This window comes from Parasteatoda tepidariorum, chromosome 10, assembly GCF_043381705.1.
Source record: "Parasteatoda tepidariorum isolate YZ-2023 chromosome 10, CAS_Ptep_4.0, whole genome shotgun sequence".
In the NCBI taxonomy this organism is placed as follows: Eukaryota; Metazoa; Arthropoda; class Arachnida; order Araneae; family Theridiidae; genus Parasteatoda; species Parasteatoda tepidariorum.
In genome coordinates this window covers 82,396,466-82,417,945 of record NC_092213.1, presented here as the reverse complement: position 1 = coordinate 82,417,945, position 21,480 = coordinate 82,396,466, and the positions used below count along the sequence as shown (strand labels likewise).

Genomic DNA, 21,480 nt, shown 5'->3' with positions numbered 1-21,480 from the left:
GGAAAAGTGAGGATAGCTGGAGATTTATAGAGAGTATAAAGGAAATGATTTGTGCATGAATACCTGGAATGAAGAAAAAGTCTGATCTATGTAGAGCCATGTGACTTCCAATGCTTCGCTACGGTTGGCGACAAAGCTAACAGTAAGGAGGAGTGCATAGTGGACTCCAAACAGGGGAACCAGCACCAGCGTCGACTTGAACCACTTTCTGCAAAAATATATATCTTAGAGACATAAATCTTCCTACATACTTTCATGGCTGTTGTTAGTCCAATATTTATTAACTATAATTTGCTGGTAGACCACTGAAATGACCATGCAATATCTTCCGTGTTAGTTTGATGTGTTGTTGGTCCAGGAATAAAAAACATGACTTGTTGGTGGACCATCATAAAAGCAACCTCTGCCGTCAAAATATGAGGGTTTATATTGGTCCATCAAAAACCAAACATTGCTCGATGGTTTACCGTCATAACACAAAAGCAACATTTTCATTTTGCAATGATGGACATTTGTTGGACCATCAACTAGATGGAAATTGTTGTATGATGGCGACCATCAACACATGTTGGACCATCGATAATCTTTCTGAAGCCATTAAAAATCCTTTGATGGTACCATCAAGAATTTGGTCTAGGACGATTGCAAATCATGTGTATAGTATGCCATATACAAATAAGTGAGCAGCCTGAATAACTTACTATCTAACGATCGTATATTCCCGTATTACCACCCTATCTTATAATAATTTGTAAATCCAGGACTTAAATGTACTAATTATATTGCGCATAACGATATTTGTTTAGTACGATCCAGGCAAAAATGTACTGGATTTAATATTTTATATTACTTAGGTTATCATGTTGTAAAAATGTACGTACCTTACAATTTAGAACGTTTTCACGCATCTTAAATAAGTAATATTGCATTGCATTTTTTGTGACAAATGAGTTTTATAATCGTACCCAAATACCTCTTGATCCGCCTTAGGAGTTGCCCATAAATGAAGTCACACTTTTTTTTTCTTGACCATTAGTTACAAAGTGTCACACTTCATGCTAACTACCATATATGGCAGTACTTTTACTTTCGTTACTTGTACCGCCGGTGCAAGTAAAAAGTACGTATACTTTTACTTGTACTTCGTTACTTTTTAAATTTAGTACTTTTACTTGTACTTCGTTACTTTTTTACGGAAAAAGTACAAGTATTTGTAACGGAAATATCGAATGAAATCGTTACNTTCAAGACCAGCCTGTGCAACATAGTGAGACCAAGCTTTCCAAAAAAAAAAAAAAAATTAAAAAAAATGTTTATGTTCTTTTAATTTATAAAATTAATGCGTAATATATATGCATTCACAGCTGACTTCGTGTTTAAATACCTTCTGTTTCAACTTATACTGCACATTCAATTATTTTTTACTAGCTCAAAGCTCACAAAGCTATCTGAAACCTCGTGTTTGCTTTGTTTATGTTTGCACTTTTAAAACGCTCTTCTAAAGAGTAAAACAATTTTAAATCAATGGTAATTTAAATAAATAAAAATAATAAACTAAAAATTAAAATCAATAGATAAAATTTCTTTTTCGTGCAAATCCGTAAAAAGTTTGATATTAAAATTATATTTGATTTCAAAATTATATTATACGATTATATTATAAAATTACATTATAATATTCTTCCGAACTTAAAAATAACTTAAATTAATAATAAATTAAATTAAATATCCATAACTTTCAAAATTAAAAATAATTAAATAAATAACAATTTTGCAAAAACATTAAAGAGCATAAGATTATTATTCAATAAAATTTTAGGTTACTTTGAATTTTCGATTTTCTAGAAATGTACTTTTAAATCGTTACTTTTTTTGTTTAGTACTTGTACTTTTACTTGTACTTTTTACTCGTTACTTTTTAAAATGAGAACTTTTTGCTTTTCACTCGTTACTTTTTTTAAAAATACTTGTACTTTTACTCGTTACTCTTTAAAAGTAACGTTGCCATATATGCTCACTACCCCCGTTTGTCACATGTTACGCTTTATTATATATTTATTACATAAACCTATGCAAGCAGTCCAGAAATAAGAACACTTATTTTCGATCCTATTTAAATTTTATTTTTATAAACTTTTAGCTAGTATTAAGTGTTGGAACGAAATTTGTAAACATAACAACCATTACGGTTAAGGTATGTATTTATTTTGATGGAAGCAAGAAAGATAAAAATTAACTATCTATAAATATTTAATCTGCTGTTATTAAATGTTTTAATTTAAACGAAATGTGTGATATCATCGCTATGCTAAAAATAAAATTCTGAAATCTCTGAAAACAGGAATGTTTGAGAAATCTTTTCTCTTTTATTTATCATCTTTTCTAGAGAGACATAAATAATGGATAGCATACTCTTCGTAATGAATAGTTTTCAAAATATTTTATTTCTAATTTACCTATATCTATATCGCCGACTTTGAATAGCCTGTGACGAAAACATCTTCAGGAAAAGTACTCTTGTAATGTTTATGAAGAATATCAAATTCAACTAGAAACAAAAAAAAAAAAGAGCAAGAATTAGAAAACATTATTCTAAACTCTGGAGTCACGCGTCTATTTTTAAGCAAACGTTTATTTTAAAGTGACATTTTTCTGACGTAAGATAAAATATTAACACATCGTTATTCGCCAGAAGGGAATCTTTCGAGTGGATTACTGGTTTACACAGAAGCAAAACACGTGTTGTTTTCACTGTCACTGCATAAGATTTTGACTGCGGGCCAAATTCACGGAAGCGTTTTTGTTTTGTTTGCTACGACTACTGGGTTGAAAATACTAATAATCCATTTTCTCAACAGTTTTTATTTACTTGGAACTTTTAATTTTTACCCTCAAAAACAAAATATTGCAAATTAAATCCTTAAAAATTAGAGATGTGTTTGCTAAGATGCCTCGTCAAAAATACAAATATTTAATTTAGTTAAGAGACTTTTTTTAAATTATTATTCGGAACTTTTGAATTAATTTACATCCATTAAAAATTAGATATTGCAACTACGCTGGAAATTTATCGAGTAAAAACAATGTAATCTGAATAAAAAAAAGTTTGTAAGCGAATTTGATCGAAAAACTGAAAAGGGAATAATGTAAAGCGCAAGTTGAATAATTTTAAGGCTTATTTAAAGTGTGCAATATTTTGAGCTTTTTTTTTTCAATCACACTGTGAAAATGATATCACCGAAATGATAATATTAAATGATAATGATATCATTAAAAAGATAACAAAAATATAAAAACTAATTATATATAAATACACTGGTGTAGGAAATTAATTAAGAGAATTTGAAGACTTGATCGATTATCTCTAGAACTACTGGACCGATTTTAATGTACATACATTGATACAATACAAAACAAATAATCATTCAACAATTGTAATACACGCACATGATAGTGCGTGTAGCACATCTTGGAGTCGGAAGGTATGAAACAGCGGTTGCAGAATAAACAAAAACAGAATGGTTTTATAGGGGGTATAGTCCCCTCTTACAGATATACATGCCTTGCAGCGTGATTTCATACTTGAAATAAGCCGGCCTGGTGGCCGAGCGGTTAGCGTGCCTGACTGCGAAGCCATAGGCTGCAGGTTCAAATCCTGCTCTGGGCATGAATGTTTCTCTCTCTCTCTTTGTGCTGTCCTCTGTTGTGTGTGTGTGTATGATGCGTGAATGTGGCCCACCCTATAAAACGGGTTTGTGGCAGTGTGGCGTGGGCAATGTTGCTCGCCTCCGTGACTTTGGTTCACAGGTGCCCACTGGGTAACGCGAAATGAGCAACAATTCTGGCATAGTATAGGCAAAAGATTTAAAATTCAGTGCCTGCCATTGGAAAAATAATACTTGAAATAAGGTAGTTAATCATTTTCTGTGGCAATTGTCCTGTGGCAATTTCAGACCATTTGACTGGTTATTTGTTTTGTATTGTATCAATGTTATGCACGCATCAAATTTCATTAAAATCGGTCCAGTAGTTCTAGAAGAGAATAATCGACCCAGTCTGCAAATTCTCTTAATTTCTTATACCAGTGTATCTAATCTGCTGATTTTAAATGTTTCAATTTAAGCAAAATGTGTCATGTCTCACTTTTTGATGCCCTCATCTCCAATATTCACATAATTACAGGCCGTGTTCATATTTTCTATAGTAAATATCTTAAAATTAGATTTTATGTTTCGCTCTTTTTGCTGTTGAGGTCTAAATAGTGATTGCTCATAGTTTAAAATGCTTTTTGGAATTCTATTAGCTGAATTAATATTAATTCTTCCTAAAAGTAATTAATCAATATATTGCTATAAATCTACACTATGAAACCATGTACAAGACTAAAAGACATATACGGACACAAATAAAATAAATAATGCATAAAAAAAATAATAATTTTAACCGATAATAATTTTAATAATAATAATAATAAAAAAATAATAATTTTAATAATAATTTACACCGATTTAAATGACTAATCTTAAAATGTTACGTAGAGTAACGTTATTCTAATAATTATAAAAACAATCCTCCAAAAATCTTATTTAGAAAACAAACAAAATTAAAAACGTAATTATTAGAGTACAGGTAAATACCCTTTAAATTAGGGATGCAAAAATATTTATAGGAAAACAATACCCTTATGACTTTTATTAATTTTACGCCGATGACAACAAAACCAATACGAAAATGAATGTGGGAAAACTGGATACTCAACCACGTGATTTTCTGGCAAAAAAATGCACCGACAACAATTGAAAACTGCGACACCATCATTGGATTTTGATATTTAGTAAGAAAATTCGAACTGAATTATGATAGTCAATGTTACTCTTAATTGGAATAACATTGGAAGGTAGTGTTATAATTTTCTATCCATACTAAACAATGCCATCAATTGCTAACAATGCTATCAAACAATGCTATCAAGACGGATTACCACAATGGATGCCGTAATAGGTCCTCGTATAATCCAAAAGTAATACGGGTTCTTGTTAACAGTCCAGCATCTGGAAGAAAAAAAATTCTAACTTAACACAGACGATTATTTTTTTTATAATAAACATTTAATCATATAATGTTGCCAACAATAAATAAAAAAAAACGTTATGTTCCAATATGGATCCTTCATAAAGTAAAATAAAGAGACTTAATCTTGTTTTTNTTTTTTTTTGTTTTTTAAATTTCCGTCGTTGAACAGCCGACCCAATTTAGGGTTTACGGCTACTTAAGTTCAACTCCGTAGCCTTGTCATTTTGAACCCAATCCAGAAGACAAGGGGACTCTTGAATCAAGTATTGAGAGAAATTTGCCTTCGTGGGGACTTTTTGATGGATCTAACTCACATTTGCGTTATATGGAGAGGAAGACCACCCACGGTTAGTCTGACGACAAGGGGACTCTAATCCATCTACCACTGTGAATATTTCACGTCAGCACTGTGGTCAGTACGATCCGGATGCGAAATTTATATCGACCAATCAACGACTGGGATTCAAACTCGGTTCACCTCATTGGAAGGCGAACACCCTGAGCAGCTCAATCTTGTATGTTTTTTTATAACCGTTGTTGAACAGCCGAACACCAGATTTTGGGTTTACGACTACTTATGTGCAACTCTGAATTTTGAACCAATACAGAAGACAAGGGAACTCCTGGATCAAGTACTGGTGGAAAGTCGTCTTCATGGAGGACTTTTTGATGTAACTAACCTGCATCTGCGTCACATGGAGAGGAAGACCACGAGAATCTCCCACTGTTAGCTTGACGGCAAGGGGACTCTAACCCATGATCGCTCTACCACTGAGGATATTTCACGTCAACACTGTGGTTGGTGCAAGCCGAATGCGGAATTCGTATTGATCAACCATCGCTAGGATTTGAACCTGGATCCACTATAACAGGAGGCGAGCGATCTATATCCTGATCCTGAGCCACCGCGACTCTGTGTTGTTTTTTTATACAAATTAAAGATAAGCTGATCTTTAATTCATCTTATTTGTATTCTCGATTTTCTACAATCATGTACACTTTCATTGCACTCCCTTTGCTTTCAGAGACTGCACTGTAATGTAAACATTATTTTTGCTGTGGCAGAATCTCTAGCACTAATATTTTTCTGCAAGATACTTTTAATCATAACAAACATATTAATAATTTAAAATAACAAATACGCTGTGTTTACAAAAAAAAACTATACATATTTTTTTTAATTGAGCATATAATTGTTATTCTAATATTATATGTGATATTCTCCCATTTTTTGGAAGGGGGGAGGAACGCAAAAATTATTTCCTTCGCATTTTGTAAATAACCATCACAGTACAAAAAAAAACAATTAAAAAATCATGAAACCCGTAGTAGTACTTGTCGAAAAAAAAATAATCGCCGAAGAAATCACGCGACTCCTCAAATGCGTGATTTGTTTCGAGATTAAGTTGTTGCAATAACTAATATCGTATAAAAAATACCGGATTTAGAAACTGCGGAGAAATCAATAGCAATAACTGCCAAAAATTTGAAAGAATTATTGCCTTCAAAAGTAAATTCTCAAATACACGATTCGAATTTCCCATATTGTTTGAAGTATATCGGGATATTTAAATTCCACGTGAAAATCGATATCAATAACTGCCGAAAATACAATCGATTCAGTACTATCAGCATATATTGAGCACGTCAATATTACGTGATTCAAACATATATATGAGCTATATATATAATATGATTCAAATATTACGTGTAAATTTTCATAAAATGATAAAGAATTTTTTTTTTTCTTGCATTTCGTAAGAAAAACCTTTCTGCAAGAATTCTGTAACGTTCTGCGACAATGTCACCGTGTCGCTGCAATTCTGCCGCGAGCAATTTATTTTGCTAAGTTCTGTCACTCCTTGCAGTTGTGACTGTTAGTTTTATTACATACTTTGTAAAAAAAAAATTTCCCTACGTATCAAATTAGCAGATGCGACTAACTTCTGAATTTTTGTCTCATTTACTTCGACATTTAACAATTTAAGTGGGATTGATATTGTTTTACATACACATGAGATTGTTTTCTTCTTAAACATTTAAAAACAAAACTAATTGTTATGGCAATAACAACAAAAAATTCCTTAAAATGCAGGTTCTGTCATTTTATTCAAGAGAATGGTAAGGGGGTTGAGCGAGTATTTTTCATGCATGAAAATCGCTGTTTTAAGCGAATGTCATTTAAAAAGGAAAGTTTAATTCAGGCATGGCAAATCCGAAAGGCATTCAACATTTATGAGTCTCGGCTTTTAAGAAAATGTTTTCACATTTGTATTCTCTCCAAATATGTAAAAATAAAGGAACATGTTTTTGAGAATTTGGTATTCCACTTTGATTTTTCTCTGTTGAGATATTTTAAGTAAGAATACCCGAATATTTTATGTTCAAAGTCATATATATATATATATTTTTAATTCCTAAACGTGCTCATTTTAATCATTTTTAATTTCTAAATGTACTTATTTTAATAATTTTTAGATCCTAAACGTAGGGGAGAGTGGGGTCAATTGTAACAGGGTACGATTGAAACAGAGCAAAAATTTCGAGTGCCAGGTTCTAGATTTGATTCCCAGGTGGCGCACAAGCTGTATTTAATAAATCTACATGTACACCCCTGCTGGCAACCATTTTTATGTACTTTTGAAAGAGTTATATCACAAAAGATATTTTCACGCTACGTAAGTACTTTTTTTGGTATTAGAATATTATATTGTTACAAAGTCATTTTGTTTAAACAGATAAAAATTATTAACCGAATATGTAAGTGGACACCTTAATTAACATTTCAAAAAAAATATTAGTTTTGTTAATTAACTAGCATTGTTTTTAAAAAATGAAGCTGAAATGGCGTCTTGGGGACGATTGTAACAATAAGTAAAGGGACGATTGTAACAGCTGAAAATAAATAATCTTATGTTTACAAACCATTACTTAACTCTTTAAGAACCACCAATAGTTTCCTATATCATTTATATTATGTTGCATGTGCATTATTTTATTTGTCACCTTTCACAGCATAAATTAAAAATTTTCACCCCTTAAAGTTAAAAGTTTAACCCTTTAGGTTTCTGCTCATTAGTTTTTTTACTCCTAAAATATCACTACTATTTTGATCAATAAAAAAATATATCACAACTATGATAATATGCATAATTAACTATGTTTTAGTTGAATTTATGAACTGTTACAATTGACCCCGTAAATGGGGGCAATTGTAACAAGTGCACGACTGTCAAAAATTGTTATATATATACATACATTATACATATAGATACATTAATATAATAACATTAAAAAAAAAGTATTTTTTTTTTCTAGTAGAGGAGAGTCCACTCTACTCGTCTGTCAATTAATACTAATAATATATCGGATTTTTTGTTAGTTAAAAATAGTTAAGTGAAAAATGTTACAATTGACCCCACTCTCCCCTACTTATTTTAATCATATTTAATTCCTAAACGTCATTAATCATTTTTAATTTCTAAATGTACTTATTTTAATCATTTTTAGATCCTAAACGTACTCATTTTAATCATATTTAATTCCTAAACGTACTCATTTTAATCATTTTTAGACCCTATACGTATCTGAGATGGAAAATAATTTAAGCATCTGCTGATAACTTTTCATCACAGATAAAAAAAGAGGGAGAGGGATGCTAAAAATTAGTGCGAGTAGAATTAGAATAAGTATTTTTAGTACCTAACCTCACTCCATTACTGTTTATATCAGTTCCTTTTTTTAAAATTTATTTTACTTTACAACCTTGGCTGAACAGCCGAACAATTTTTGGTGTTTACAACTACTAATATTCAACTCCGTAGCCTTTTGTCATTTTGAACCCAATCCAGAAGACAACTGAACTCCTGGATCAAGTATTGAGACAAATTTGCCTTCGTGAAGGACATTTTGATGGATTTGTGTTACATGGAGAGGAAGACCGTGAGATCTTCCCACGGTTAGCCTGATGGCCAGGGGGAATCTAACCCATGGTCCGTCTACCACTGAGGATATTTTACGCCATCACTGTGGTGCGAGCCAGGTGCGGAACTCATATCGACGAGCCATAGCTGGGATTCGAACCCGTTTCTCCTCATTGGAAGGCGAGCGCTCTATCCTCTGAGCAAATCGCGGCTCTTATCAGTTCCTTTAAAATTTGTTTGCAAATCTGATTGATGATTTTCCAAAAAAAAAAAGTCCAATTACCTTTCTTTAGCACTTTTGCCGCCTACCAGTTCCACTTTTAGAGCTAAAATTAAAACAAAAGAGGACGAGGTATCTCGTCGCTAGCGTGCAGGGATTTCCCGTGAAACACGATAATACTCGTCTTGATGAAAGTGCTAACTTGAATTTTAAAAAAAAAATCCTAAAGGGACGAAAAATATAAAATAAATAAATCTTTAATATTTGGAAATTTCTTATTTTTAGACCGTGTATGGAATTATTTAATTTTTTTTTTAATTTATGTTATTTTTTTCCATTTAAGAATTCATAAAAAGAAATACTGATTAAATAAACAAAACTTTTATCACCATTTGTTGTTTCTACCTGACATGTGAAGAATTTATTATATACATCTTAAATAAAGTTTAATTTCTCAATAATGGTATGAGAGAGAAATTTTTCGGTTAACGAAGATGGTGCTGAATATTGAGTGGATGAGTAAAAAGTATTTTATGAACGATAGGAAATTTGAACAGGATATAAGAAGAGTGTGAACTAATAGTAGGAATTGGAAGAAAAAAAACGTTAAAAAATCAATAAATGGAACTTTTTTTTAAATTATTTTTAAATGTTGCATAAAAAAGATATATTTTAAATGTTAGCACTTTTACATAGTTTAGGATATTTCATATTTATGCCTTCATAGTGTATTCTAATGTATTTTGCTTGTGGTTCTATACTCCATATATGTAACTTAAAATTCTTATATATATAAAGCTGTTATAAATGTAAATAAAGCAGTTTCTCATTTTGCAAACAACGAAACATCTTCTGATATTTGTGTGGACATAAAATACTTGAAGAAAGATCAAATGTTTTCGAAATATACAACTATTGCCATGCATGGGTTTTTGTAAACCCAATTTTATGTAGATTTTATTATTGGACTTCTACAACCTGAAGCTGGCGTTGAGAGATTTAGAAAACATTTCACACACAAATATTCTAAAAATCTATACATGACAAAAGAGCGCATATAAAGTTTTATGGCGCTAACTCGATAAAATATGCCAAATACCCCATTTTGTTAAGACTTGGAGGAATGTTTATACATTGGGGAGCCATCCAACATATATATATGTATGTTCTGAAAATTTCTTTAGCGGTTTGCAATCGTTATTTGCCTTCGTTTTATATTTCTGAGAATAAATAGTTTTATTTTCATGCAGGTGTCACTGGAAAATATTGATAAACACTCTGTTCCATAAAAAAACAAGAATATCGTTCGAATTTTTTGCAATCTTAATAAGGTGTCGATTGGATGATATTGGAGTGTAAAATAACATTTCCTTTTAAACTTGGATTATACGGTTCAATGGTAACGTGGATATGGTCCAATGGGAATAAGGGTATGACTCACAAGGGAAACTAGGGAAGTGTGACTCGCCAGTTTTGAAATAAACTAGTGGGATGCATGTCTTATGAGGAATAATTTTAGGGGGCAACATTCATTTCGGCCCATAGAAGGTCCTGTGAGAGATAAAAAATAATTCANCTTAAACAAGGAGACCATCTCATTAAGTTCTGTCTAAACGGATTAACTTGACATAGAAAACTCCTTTTTGTTAGATAGATTTCACTCAAAATGTAACTATGTTACCAGGGAATGACCGAAATCGAGAGAATGTCGACTTTCACATTCTTTCGGACATTCACCAAAGCGACTTTGGTGAATGTCCGAAATATTTGTTATATCCCACTTGATATTAATTTATTTGTTGATATTATTATATTTATTGCATATTTTAATATCTGTTGAGGATAGATTAGAAGAAACACCAGTGTTCGGAGTACCGGTTAAATGCTTAGTGGGCAATGTTAGACCTTAAAATCTTATCCGGTCTTATTAAACATTTCACAATTATTATTTTTTGGTGCTAATTACATTAATATGCTATTATGAATTACTTTTTATCTCTCACAGGACCTTCTATGGGCCGAAACGAATGTTGCCCCCTAAAACTATTTCTCATAAGGCATACATCCCACTAGTTTATTTCAAAATTAGCGAGTCACACTTCCCTAGTTTCCCTTGTCAGTGAGAATGTGAACACGTTTCAATAGGAAAGTTGATGTGGTTCAATGGGAATGTGGATATGGTCCAATGGGAATAAGGGTATGACTCAGTGAGAATGTGAACATGTTTCAATAGGAAAGTGGATGTGGTCCAATGGTAATGTGGATATGGTCCAATGGGAATAAGGATATGGCTCAGTGGAAATGTAGATGTGCTTCAATGGTGGGACTCTTTTAATGGGAACTTGAAAATGGTTCAGTGGAAGCGTGTATATATTTCAATGGGAACATGAATATGGTTCAATGATTATCTGGATATTGTTCAAAGAGAACGTTTATACGGTTCAATGGTATTGTGAATGCAAATCAATGGGAACGTGGATATGGTTTAAGAAGGCCCTTTAATAAGAGAAAAGTCCATTTGCCATCGGGCAAAGTGTGGGAGTTTTTCGTAGTTTTCCCCTCGCGGAAACGTGACGTAAGTCCTTCTCGTAGGTGAGTTCTGTTGCAATATTTGATACTGTAGCTAGTTTGTCTTCTGGGTTGAGTTCAAAACTACAAAGCTGTGACATTCAACGTAGCTATTCATCACCGGTGACGCTCGGTGACTGAGTGGTAGCGCTTCGCGCTCCCACGTCGCAGGTCCTGGGTTCGATCCTCAGACCGGGAAAGTTTAACTCAGCCTTTCATCCCTTCAGTGGGTCGATAAATGAGTATACCAAGCATGCTTGGGAACTAAACACCGGGGGCTCCACGTTCGGCTGACCACCTGACAGGAACATCTGCTCCTGCACCCCAGAGGCCCAGGTCAAGAAAACTGAGATGGGCACAGTATGCCTTGGCCCTCTATGGGCTGTCGCGCCACTGAGTTTAGTTTATTCATCACCGTTTAATAATTAATTAATTAATTCAAATCTAAAAATGACGTAAGCTATACTTACAAATTATCTTCAAATGTTGCTTTCACTACAATCCAAGGAATCACAAAGAGTATTGGAAGACCTGAAGCAAAAGAAAGAGTCACAAGTTATAAATATGGTCACAGAGGTCATAATATATCACAATTTATAACTACGGTCCATCGAAAGGTATGAATTGCTTGATTGCAGTAAATTCACGAGTTGACCTTGATCAACCGAATCATGCCAAATGAATGCAGTTTAATCTTTATTTTGATAGGATGATCCACTATAAACACATTTTGCTAAATCTAACAACGCAAAGTCACCGAAATGGACTGAATATTAAATTAAATTAAACAAATGGGAATTTTTTCAGCTTTTTTATTGTGTTAGTATATGTCTTTGATTATTGTAGACGATTTCTTAGTGTTGTTTTACGTACTGTTTTATTCATATTTCACCCCATATCAAACTCTATATTTAATAAAAGGTCGAACTTTAAATACTACAATACTCATTTTAAGTCAATGATTTTTATAGAAAATATTAATATTTATTGATAATATTTATTATTTTATTGAGCTGTCATAAAACTGTTGATTAGTTATAAAATTTTAAACTAAGTACAATAAAGTACGGATCAAATTTAAATTTTTTGTTTTCACGAGTTTGCATGACTCGAATTTGCACATGGTAACAAATATATTAATCTAAATAACTAAAAGTTTTTTTAATCGTCATTTTTAATCAAATTTTGTAAAAGTATGTCTGCTTGTTTTTTCGATAATATGTATTACTACAAATCTTTTAATTTTACTTTTTTTACGTAAAAAATCATATTTAAACAAATTTTTTAAGAAACATTGGAATTCCGTGCAATAAATTGAATTATATTTAACTTAAAATCATTTCTTTTATCGTATATGTCAACAATGCAAATATATTTTGCTTTTTTGATAATACTGAAATCTAAAAAATTAAAATTAATATTATTGTCAGGATTGCGAAGTAAGATTAATTCCTCGAGGTTCAACAAAATTATATAGTTTTGAAAAATTAAAGATAACTAAATCATCCATAAATCTAAAAACAAATGTTATATTTAGTGTATTATTTTTTTTTTCGTAATAGTGAAAAGTACGTCGGCCAGAAGTGATGAAAAAGTAAACCCTTGTTGTATTCCAGATATTTAAAAAAAAAACTTTTTCACAATAAAAATAGTATTAAAAAAGCACAGCCGAAGTAGAATTTACAAGTATAGTCGCGATAGATTTAATTTTGTTGTGTTTAATTAAATCTAGAATAGATTGATTTTTGGAAATTAGCCGTAAAAAACCTTCTTTAATGCTATTGTTATAAATTTCATTAAAGTAGTTTGAGAAAATAGGGCCAGGTTTACTTTAGTAAGCATTAAACCCAGAAGTGATTGTTCTAATTTTAATAGGTATTTTATGAAATTTTGGACAAATTAAGTAGATTACATTATTGATTTTAATTTTCAGTCTCCTATATAAAGCTAAATTCTTGACTGATAGTTTATATTATTTAATTTGCTAATTTGGAATTTTTATTATTGATTAATTTCCTATTTAAATGTTCAACATAGAATTTTTTAGGAAAGAGAGGATCATTGTGGTTAGCTTTGTCTGTGAGGATTTTTCTAAATTACTTAATAACAAGATCAGTTTTAAAAAAATTAGTTGAATTGTTAGAAATATTTATAATTTGCTTATTATTAAGAATAAAAATTTCAAAGCAATGATATACTGTCCATAATAAATCTAAAAAACTATATTTTTCTCTTTTTTTTCACTCTTTCTTATTTTTTGTATACTTATGTATTGAAAAATACTTAATACTTCAAACTGTACAAAGATTTCCTTTTAGTTAAGCTTTTGCAATAATATTTTGCAATATTAAATTTCATTCCATTTTATAACCGTCGTTGAATTGCCGATTCAATTGTTAGATTACGACTACCAATGTTCAACTCCGTAGCCTTGTAATTTTGAACCTAATCCAGAAGACAAGGGAACACCTGGATCAAGCCTTGGGAGAAATTTGCCTTCGTGGAGGACTTTTTGATGAAACTATAACCCGCATTTGCGTTACATGGAGAGGAAAACTACGATAACCTCACAAGGTTAGCGTGATGATGAGTGGGCTCTAATCCATGATTGATATACCACTAATTATAATTTACGTCAGCACTGTGCAATATATAATTTGTTGGAAATCGGATGATCAAAATCCGAAAAAAAATGATCAACAGAACAACTATTTTGAATTTTTATTTCTCCGATTTCTTCTGCCAACTTCTATCAAATTTTCAATTTTATGAACATATTTGACAAGAAAATAAAAATATGAAATGCTTTAAATTCTCATTCAAATGAATTATAAAAAAATAATATTTAACTATCATAAAATAGTTCTTCGTGCTGTTAGTTGTATCTTTATGTAAACAAGCAGGACCTGCGCTAAGCATTCCACACCTCGCCAAATGCGATAAGAATCGTAAAATAAGCGACAATCGTAAATTGAGTTTTGGTGAAAGTCTTGGCGAATGATTTTTTCCATTGGAAAGACATTAAAATTACTTCAAAATAAATTTCTCTAAACAAATCAGTATTCTTTTTATTCGATTATAGCAATTTTCGGTAAATGCACCACATAACCAATTAGAATTGGATCGAAATAATATATGCATGTAAAAAACTACCGTAAATTAGTTTTATGGGGTGTAACTTTATCAAAAAAAATTGTTTTCGCGTCACTTGGCGAAGACTTTCGAAAATTGGCAAACACTTTTGATATTCGGCTAATTTATAGGCTAATAATTTGAAATCCTGAACGTGGGCCCTGAACAAACATAATAATTTTGAGCATTTTATTTTTTAATTTGTAAATAGTTATGAAGTTACGGCTAAAATATAATGGCAATGAAATACATTGTATACGAAGCGAGCAGGGAACGGATTAGATTTATTCAAAATGGTTTTAAAAAGGTTTCTGAAATTCTTAAGAACAATAGATTCATAAAATAGAGAAGGAGAAACTAGTTAGCAAAACTCATTTTTGCATTTGAAACCATTTTATTTATGATAAAAAAAATTTAAAAGTTATACTCTTATACAGTTCCTGGCTAAATTATTAGACGCTTTATAATATTCTATGTAAAATCTTAATTATCAGGTGATTCTATACAGCTTTATTGCCTTTACGCGGTTTGCACTTGTTTACATGCGTGAATCAATTGGTTAACATTGTAATGCAATACGTTAAAAAAGAATACAAATAGAAACTACATAAAAATCTCCTGAATAAAAACCCATTACATGTATGTTTAAATATAAGAGTGTTGCATATAAACTCGTGCAAAACATGCAATTATTAAAACACTACAATGCGTCTTATCATTTGGTCTAATTATTATAATATGCTAATATAGTATCTGATATAATAAATACTCTATATTTATCTAATATATCCCCTAAATTATCTACTAGGTGAATTTATGTAGTAGTAATAGCCGGGGTTGGTGCGGCGGAAGTGACGTCATCACCCAAAGTCAAACGGAGCTTATTTCTGCCCCAACCGGAAGTTGTTTATTTCTGCCCTCCTATAAACCTGAAGTTGCTTATTTCTGCCCGCCTGAAATCGAAACTTCGTCTGCAACGTCATGGGGAGCTTATTTCTTTTTTTCTTAAGCCTAATATATTTTTAGTTTCGGTTTCTGTTTTTAATTTAGTTTCGTTTTTTGAATACTATTTTAATTTATTACCAATTTAACCAATTGATACACGAACATAAACAAGTGCAAACCGGTTTCAGCAACGAAAAAAAAAACAATGCTGTTTAGTATCTCCTGATAATTAAGATTTTTGCATAGACTCTTATGCTAATTCATTTGATCATTTAAACCTGCATAACGAAATATGAATTTCAGCAAGGGCACAGAATCTTTGTCTAGAATTATCTTCTAAAACTTACTTTCTTAAGAACAAATTTATTTTGGTTGAAAACGAACAGAAAAAAAAAAGACATCAGATTATGAAGACAGGATTGAAACTTCGGTTGAATTCTTTGCATTATATTTTGAAACAGAAGTTTAAAAAGAAAAACGTATCGAGGAAAAGCTAGATTGTTTCGAAAACTTTGTGTTCTATTCAGATCTTGCGTGTTCCGATGAAATGTTTAAAATAAAAAAAAAAAAAGAATGTGCGTGCGAGTTGGAAAACAAAGCTCTTATTTGAATAAAAGTGGTGAGTTTTGAAAAAAAATTCCTTTTAGCTTTCGAATTTAAAAGTACATTACTTCATCTTGAATTGAAGTATTCCCATGGAAGGAAAATATTTTGTAACTGCGCTGAACAATTTTGTTTCGACATTGTTCGGCTAAATAATTTTAAATAAGGGTTGTTACTCTACGGATTACTTTAGTTGGATCTTTAATACAAAAAAGCTGCTTTTAAATATCTGAAGATATTTGGAAAAAAACAGTAAAACTCATATTTTCAGATATCTTCATATCATTTCTTCATATCTTTAGATAAATATATGAATACTATTTACTAGTATTTGGTATAGAGTAAATAAATTATACAGTGCGGTATACTTTTTATCTCTCTTGTATTATGTTCCCATTTATTTATTTTTTTGAAATTTCAATATTAATGTTAAGATTTATATCTGTTTTTGTTACTTTTGGCCACAACTGACCCGCGAGTGGTTGATGAAATAAAGATCTCAGAGAAGAAAAATAAATTTTTCAAAAATGATGGATAAATAATCAGTAATTAATGCAAGATAAATGAGAAAAAATTGAACATAAAATTCCCAGGGCTAAAGAGAATAGAAGTGCTAGTTCACTCCGCTCTTAGAGCTGAAGCTACGATTTCCCTCCTCATGACATCACTGTGTCCACAGATCTCGGAGATCGCAAGCAAAGATATGATAACTTTGCATCTTTCTCTTTGTAAAAATAAGTTAGACTTTTTCTGGTTATTAGCTTTCAAACTTTACGTAATTAACACATTATTTCCGTTCATAAACATAGTTCAAAAAAAACTTTCTTGGTTATTATATTAAAAAAATACCATTTTAAACTTATAAAAATGTTTTGCTAGTTGGTGAAAATGACACGATAAATACTTTATTTTAAAAAGTTCAGTTTTAACTTTAACTATTAAGAAAAATGAAGGCATATATCGACACTTTTTTTATCTACATATTCTTTTATAAAGATAAGTTAAGTTAAATTTAGAATCCCTGATTTTAAAATATGTCGTTAATAGCAATTTGTTCATACTTAATCATTAGGAAACATCAACCTTAAACGCTAATTACTGAAACAAAATAATAATTTAGGTTCATAATGACATTAGAAATTTTACAATTGTTTATAGACATTTAAATTTACGATGATATAATTTATAGATATTTAAATTGAAGAGAATATAATTTTTAAAAAAAATCATAAATATTTAGAATAACTACATTAAAAAATATGTTATGAAATTAGGAGAATTTCAACTATATACTATATATTTTATTTATACTTTTTATTTACATTTTAATTTTCTTTGACTTTATCCATTTTTTAATTTTTTTCACCTGCCTTTCTTTTTGAAGTAACAAGGCGGTTTCTATTTAGATAATGAATTTTTATAAAAGTTCTTAACGACAGAATAAACGTATTACTGTTTTATATCAACTGTGTCACTTCGAAATCCATTCCTTACATAGTTGTTCATTTACTTTAGAGAACACGCGGAAAATTATATTTTTTCCTTTTGTTTTTCTATCAAAATTTTTTCAAGTTGCAATCGCGCAAACTGGCATTTCTATAATAGTTTTAAATTCGCGTAAATTCACTGCAAAAACTGAGGAAAGTCATTATAGAAAATAACAAATGTCTTAGAATATCTCGCAAAAAGAAATGCTCCAATATTAGTAAGAGATAGTAAGGCCGAACGCTCCGTTCTTGAAGTAAAAGTGCGAGCTTTGCGCCAAAGTGACGTCACTAGAGAAAATAGGAGGATTGGCGCGGCGAGAGATACTTCAAAGGAGTGAACCAGCCCTTCTATTCTCTTTAGCCCTGTAAAATTCCAACAACTTTGAAACAAATTAGAAATTAGGAGAAAAAAAATTGTATTATGGCTGTTCCCAATTCAAAATTTTTGACGGTTTGCCATTGATGGACCAACATAATCTTGGTGGTGACCATCATGAACCATTATATATTTTGATGATCACCATCATAAGTAACCATTATCTAAATCAGACTAATTTTTGATGCTCCAGCAAAAGAATAGCAACTTGCGTTGATGGTATGCAAAACCAACCTGCCGAACCAACAAGTATTATTATTAAACCATCATGAAAATGCGTTGTTGTACCAATAGGAACCATCTTGAATTTCCATCATAGTTGCTTAGAAATCAAATGTGGGAACCATCATGAACCCACCATCTCCCCACTATTGGATTTCGGACTGATTTATGAAGGGCAAACAAAAGAATATTGTTTTGATGGTATGTTCTTGAGAACCAACAGAAATACCCATTAAACCATCATGGACCATGACGTATCGTCATGGATTTTATTGAGAGTCAAACTTTTCCTGATGGTTAACCATGATAGTATTAAAGTAGCATTTCCCATCATGGAATGATGACATTTTGTTTGGAATATCAAATACCGTCAACGCATAACGGAAAATGTTGGATGATAGTAACCATCAAATGATATTAGACCCATCATAAAACCATGAAACCAACATAAACCATGAAATTTGTTTTGCTGGGACCATCAAATATTTCGGCACGTCAAACTTTAACGCCGCAGTTGCATTTCTGGAGCTCTTATAGTATTTTTTATCACAAGTTTAACAGTTAGCTGGTTCTCTACGCATATTGCTGCAAACCATACATTCCTATCTACTTTTGTTTTTTTAAACGAAAAGAATTTTTAAATTGAGAATTTTTAATCTTTAGTAAAAAGCATTTAGGTCAGTGGTCGGAAACAGCGCACTATAAGTAGTGCATTTACTGTAGTCGCTACTTTGTTTCGTAGATTGTAGTGTCGTGCGCAATTTTTTTTTTAAAAAAAAGTAGTGCAGTCAGTAGAGCGATTAAAAAAAACAGTTGTTTGTAGTGATTCCCATCAACTATTTTTAACGCTATTTTAGTGAAGAAACACAGCTCTAACGTAGCTAATTTTTCAAATAGAATAACCTGGTTGGTAGGGCACTGGCCCTATGTCCAAGAGTTCGTGGGTTCGATCCCCGCCGGCCGAATACTCCCCGTGCAGTAAAATGGTGACTGATGCACGTTAAATCTGTCTAGCCTCAAAGTCCTCCATGTTCCCATAACAAATCAATACCTCTAGGGGTACTCATCCAGGGGTTCCCTTGTCTTCTGGATTGGGTTCAAAATGACACGGCTACGGAGTTGAACATGGGTAGTCTTAAACCCAAAAATTGGGTCGGTTGTTTAACGACGGTTATGAAATAAAAAATAAAAATAATTTTTCAAATCAAATGGGTGCAAATCTTCGCAGGTTCGTCAATGGATGCAATGTAAATGACCCTATGGCTGCAACTGAGTGTTAATATATAGGGGAGAGTGGGGNCTAATAATATATTGAATTTTTTGTTAGTTAAAAAATAGTTAAGTAAAAAATGTTACAATTGACCCCACTCTCCCCTACTACGTAATTAAAATCAAGTCTAGGTAACATATTAACTAGCCATCTGGAAAAATAGATAATTAATCACTTCGGTCAAACTTTCACATGCGAATGCAAAATCGTGAAACACTAGTGTAATTTTAAAGGAGCCTATTTTCGATGCGCTTAATTTCTTAGAGGAAATAAAAGAGCATTAAACAATTGAAAAAAGTATTTGATAGTTTTTGAAGAATTTGATAATTTCACTTTTCATCAATTAAATATTCGCTGTCGAAAAGGGCATAAGAAGTTGAAGGTTACTAGGTGAAGATTAAAAGTTGAATTTCGAAAAAATAAATGTTTTGAAATAACAAACAGGATTATGTAATCATGAATAAATATTTCATAATTATTCCCTAAATGTAAGTCAATATCTTATTCAAATCTACTTTGAACATATGGATAAATTAAGTTCTCGAGCAAAGTTCGTCTCTTTAAAATAGCAGGGGTGATTGTGAGTCCCAGTCAAAATTCCGGAAAATTTCTTAAATTTTTCCAAAAAAAAAAAAAAAAAACAGTTTAAATTGAAAAACATTTAAATAAGTTTTTTTCCTTCCTTTTTCTCAATATTTCTTAATTTATTTAAAATGTATTTAAAATTTTACACATACCTATGATGACCTGGAGAAGTAATTAAAATTTACAAATATGTCTTTCTTTCTTGAGTTTATGATTATAACAACTATTCACTGATAAAAAATGAATATTAATCATGAATATAAGCTTATAAAGTATATCTCTGACACTCCCTTACAAACAAATAAAATAAACTGTGCTTTTAAGTTCCACTTTTGAAAACTTGATTTCCGGAAACTTCTGTGATCAATGATTTTTTGAAACGTCTGGACCTTCGATCTCCGGAAACTTCCGGATCACTGTCAACGAAAAATCCGGAAATCCGTACTTTTCCCGGAGCACAATCAGCCCTGAAATAGTGAAATACAGTCGAACTCGTTTATAACGAGCTCGGCTTTAACGAGAGCTCGGATTTACCGAGGGAAACGAGAATATTTGGTTGGATCAACGTTAAGTCTATGGAACAGAAGTCGCTTTTAACGAGCAATACCCGGTTTTAGCGAGCAATATTTTTCTGTCTTGCAATCTTTTTTTCAAAATGATAAGAAATGCGCTCGAAATAAAAAAAAAACGGCGAACTGAAACTTCAAAGTAAGCTGACAACCTACTATTTTAAATATGTAGATTAATGAAAAAAATAAATGCTTTGGTAAGAATCTTTTCCTTTATATTTCTTTCCGTTTATTGCTTCTTTCCTTTAAGACTGTAGCGCAACTAGAAATTTTTTGCTGGTTGGGGGGGATAGTTATCATTAAATTAAGAAAAGTATTTAATTAAATTAATTAAAGTAGGTAAGTATTAATTAAATTTTATGTAAACTCAATAATTTGACCTCCCAACCCCCCACCCCTCTTCTGGTTGCAAGCCTGCCTTAAGGACCCGTTTATTACGAGCACTCGGATTTAACGAGTACATGTTACGGTCCCTTTGTGCTCGTTATAAACGAGTTCGACTGTATT

The 21,480-nt window shown here is 31.4% G+C and overlaps 1 protein-coding gene and 1 long non-coding RNA gene across 2 annotated transcripts in view; one reads left to right on the top strand and one right to left on the bottom strand.

Annotated features, from left to right (window-relative positions):
* The window catches only part of LOC139426913 (uncharacterized), a 236,144-nt gene that overhangs the window by 8,657 nt on the left and 206,007 nt on the right, over window positions 1-21,480 (top strand). The window lies entirely within an intron of this gene.
* The window catches only part of LOC107446371 (secretin receptor), a gene marked incomplete in the record, with an annotated part of 130,006 nt that overhangs the window by 9,102 nt on the left and 99,424 nt on the right, over window positions 1-21,480 (bottom strand). The window contains 4 exon segments of the mRNA XM_071187073.1: window positions 64-208; window positions 2,457-2,548; window positions 4,982-5,051; window positions 12,255-12,315. Of these exon segments, the coding sequence (XP_071043174.1) occupies window positions 64-208; window positions 2,457-2,548; window positions 4,982-5,051; window positions 12,255-12,315 (368 nt within the window).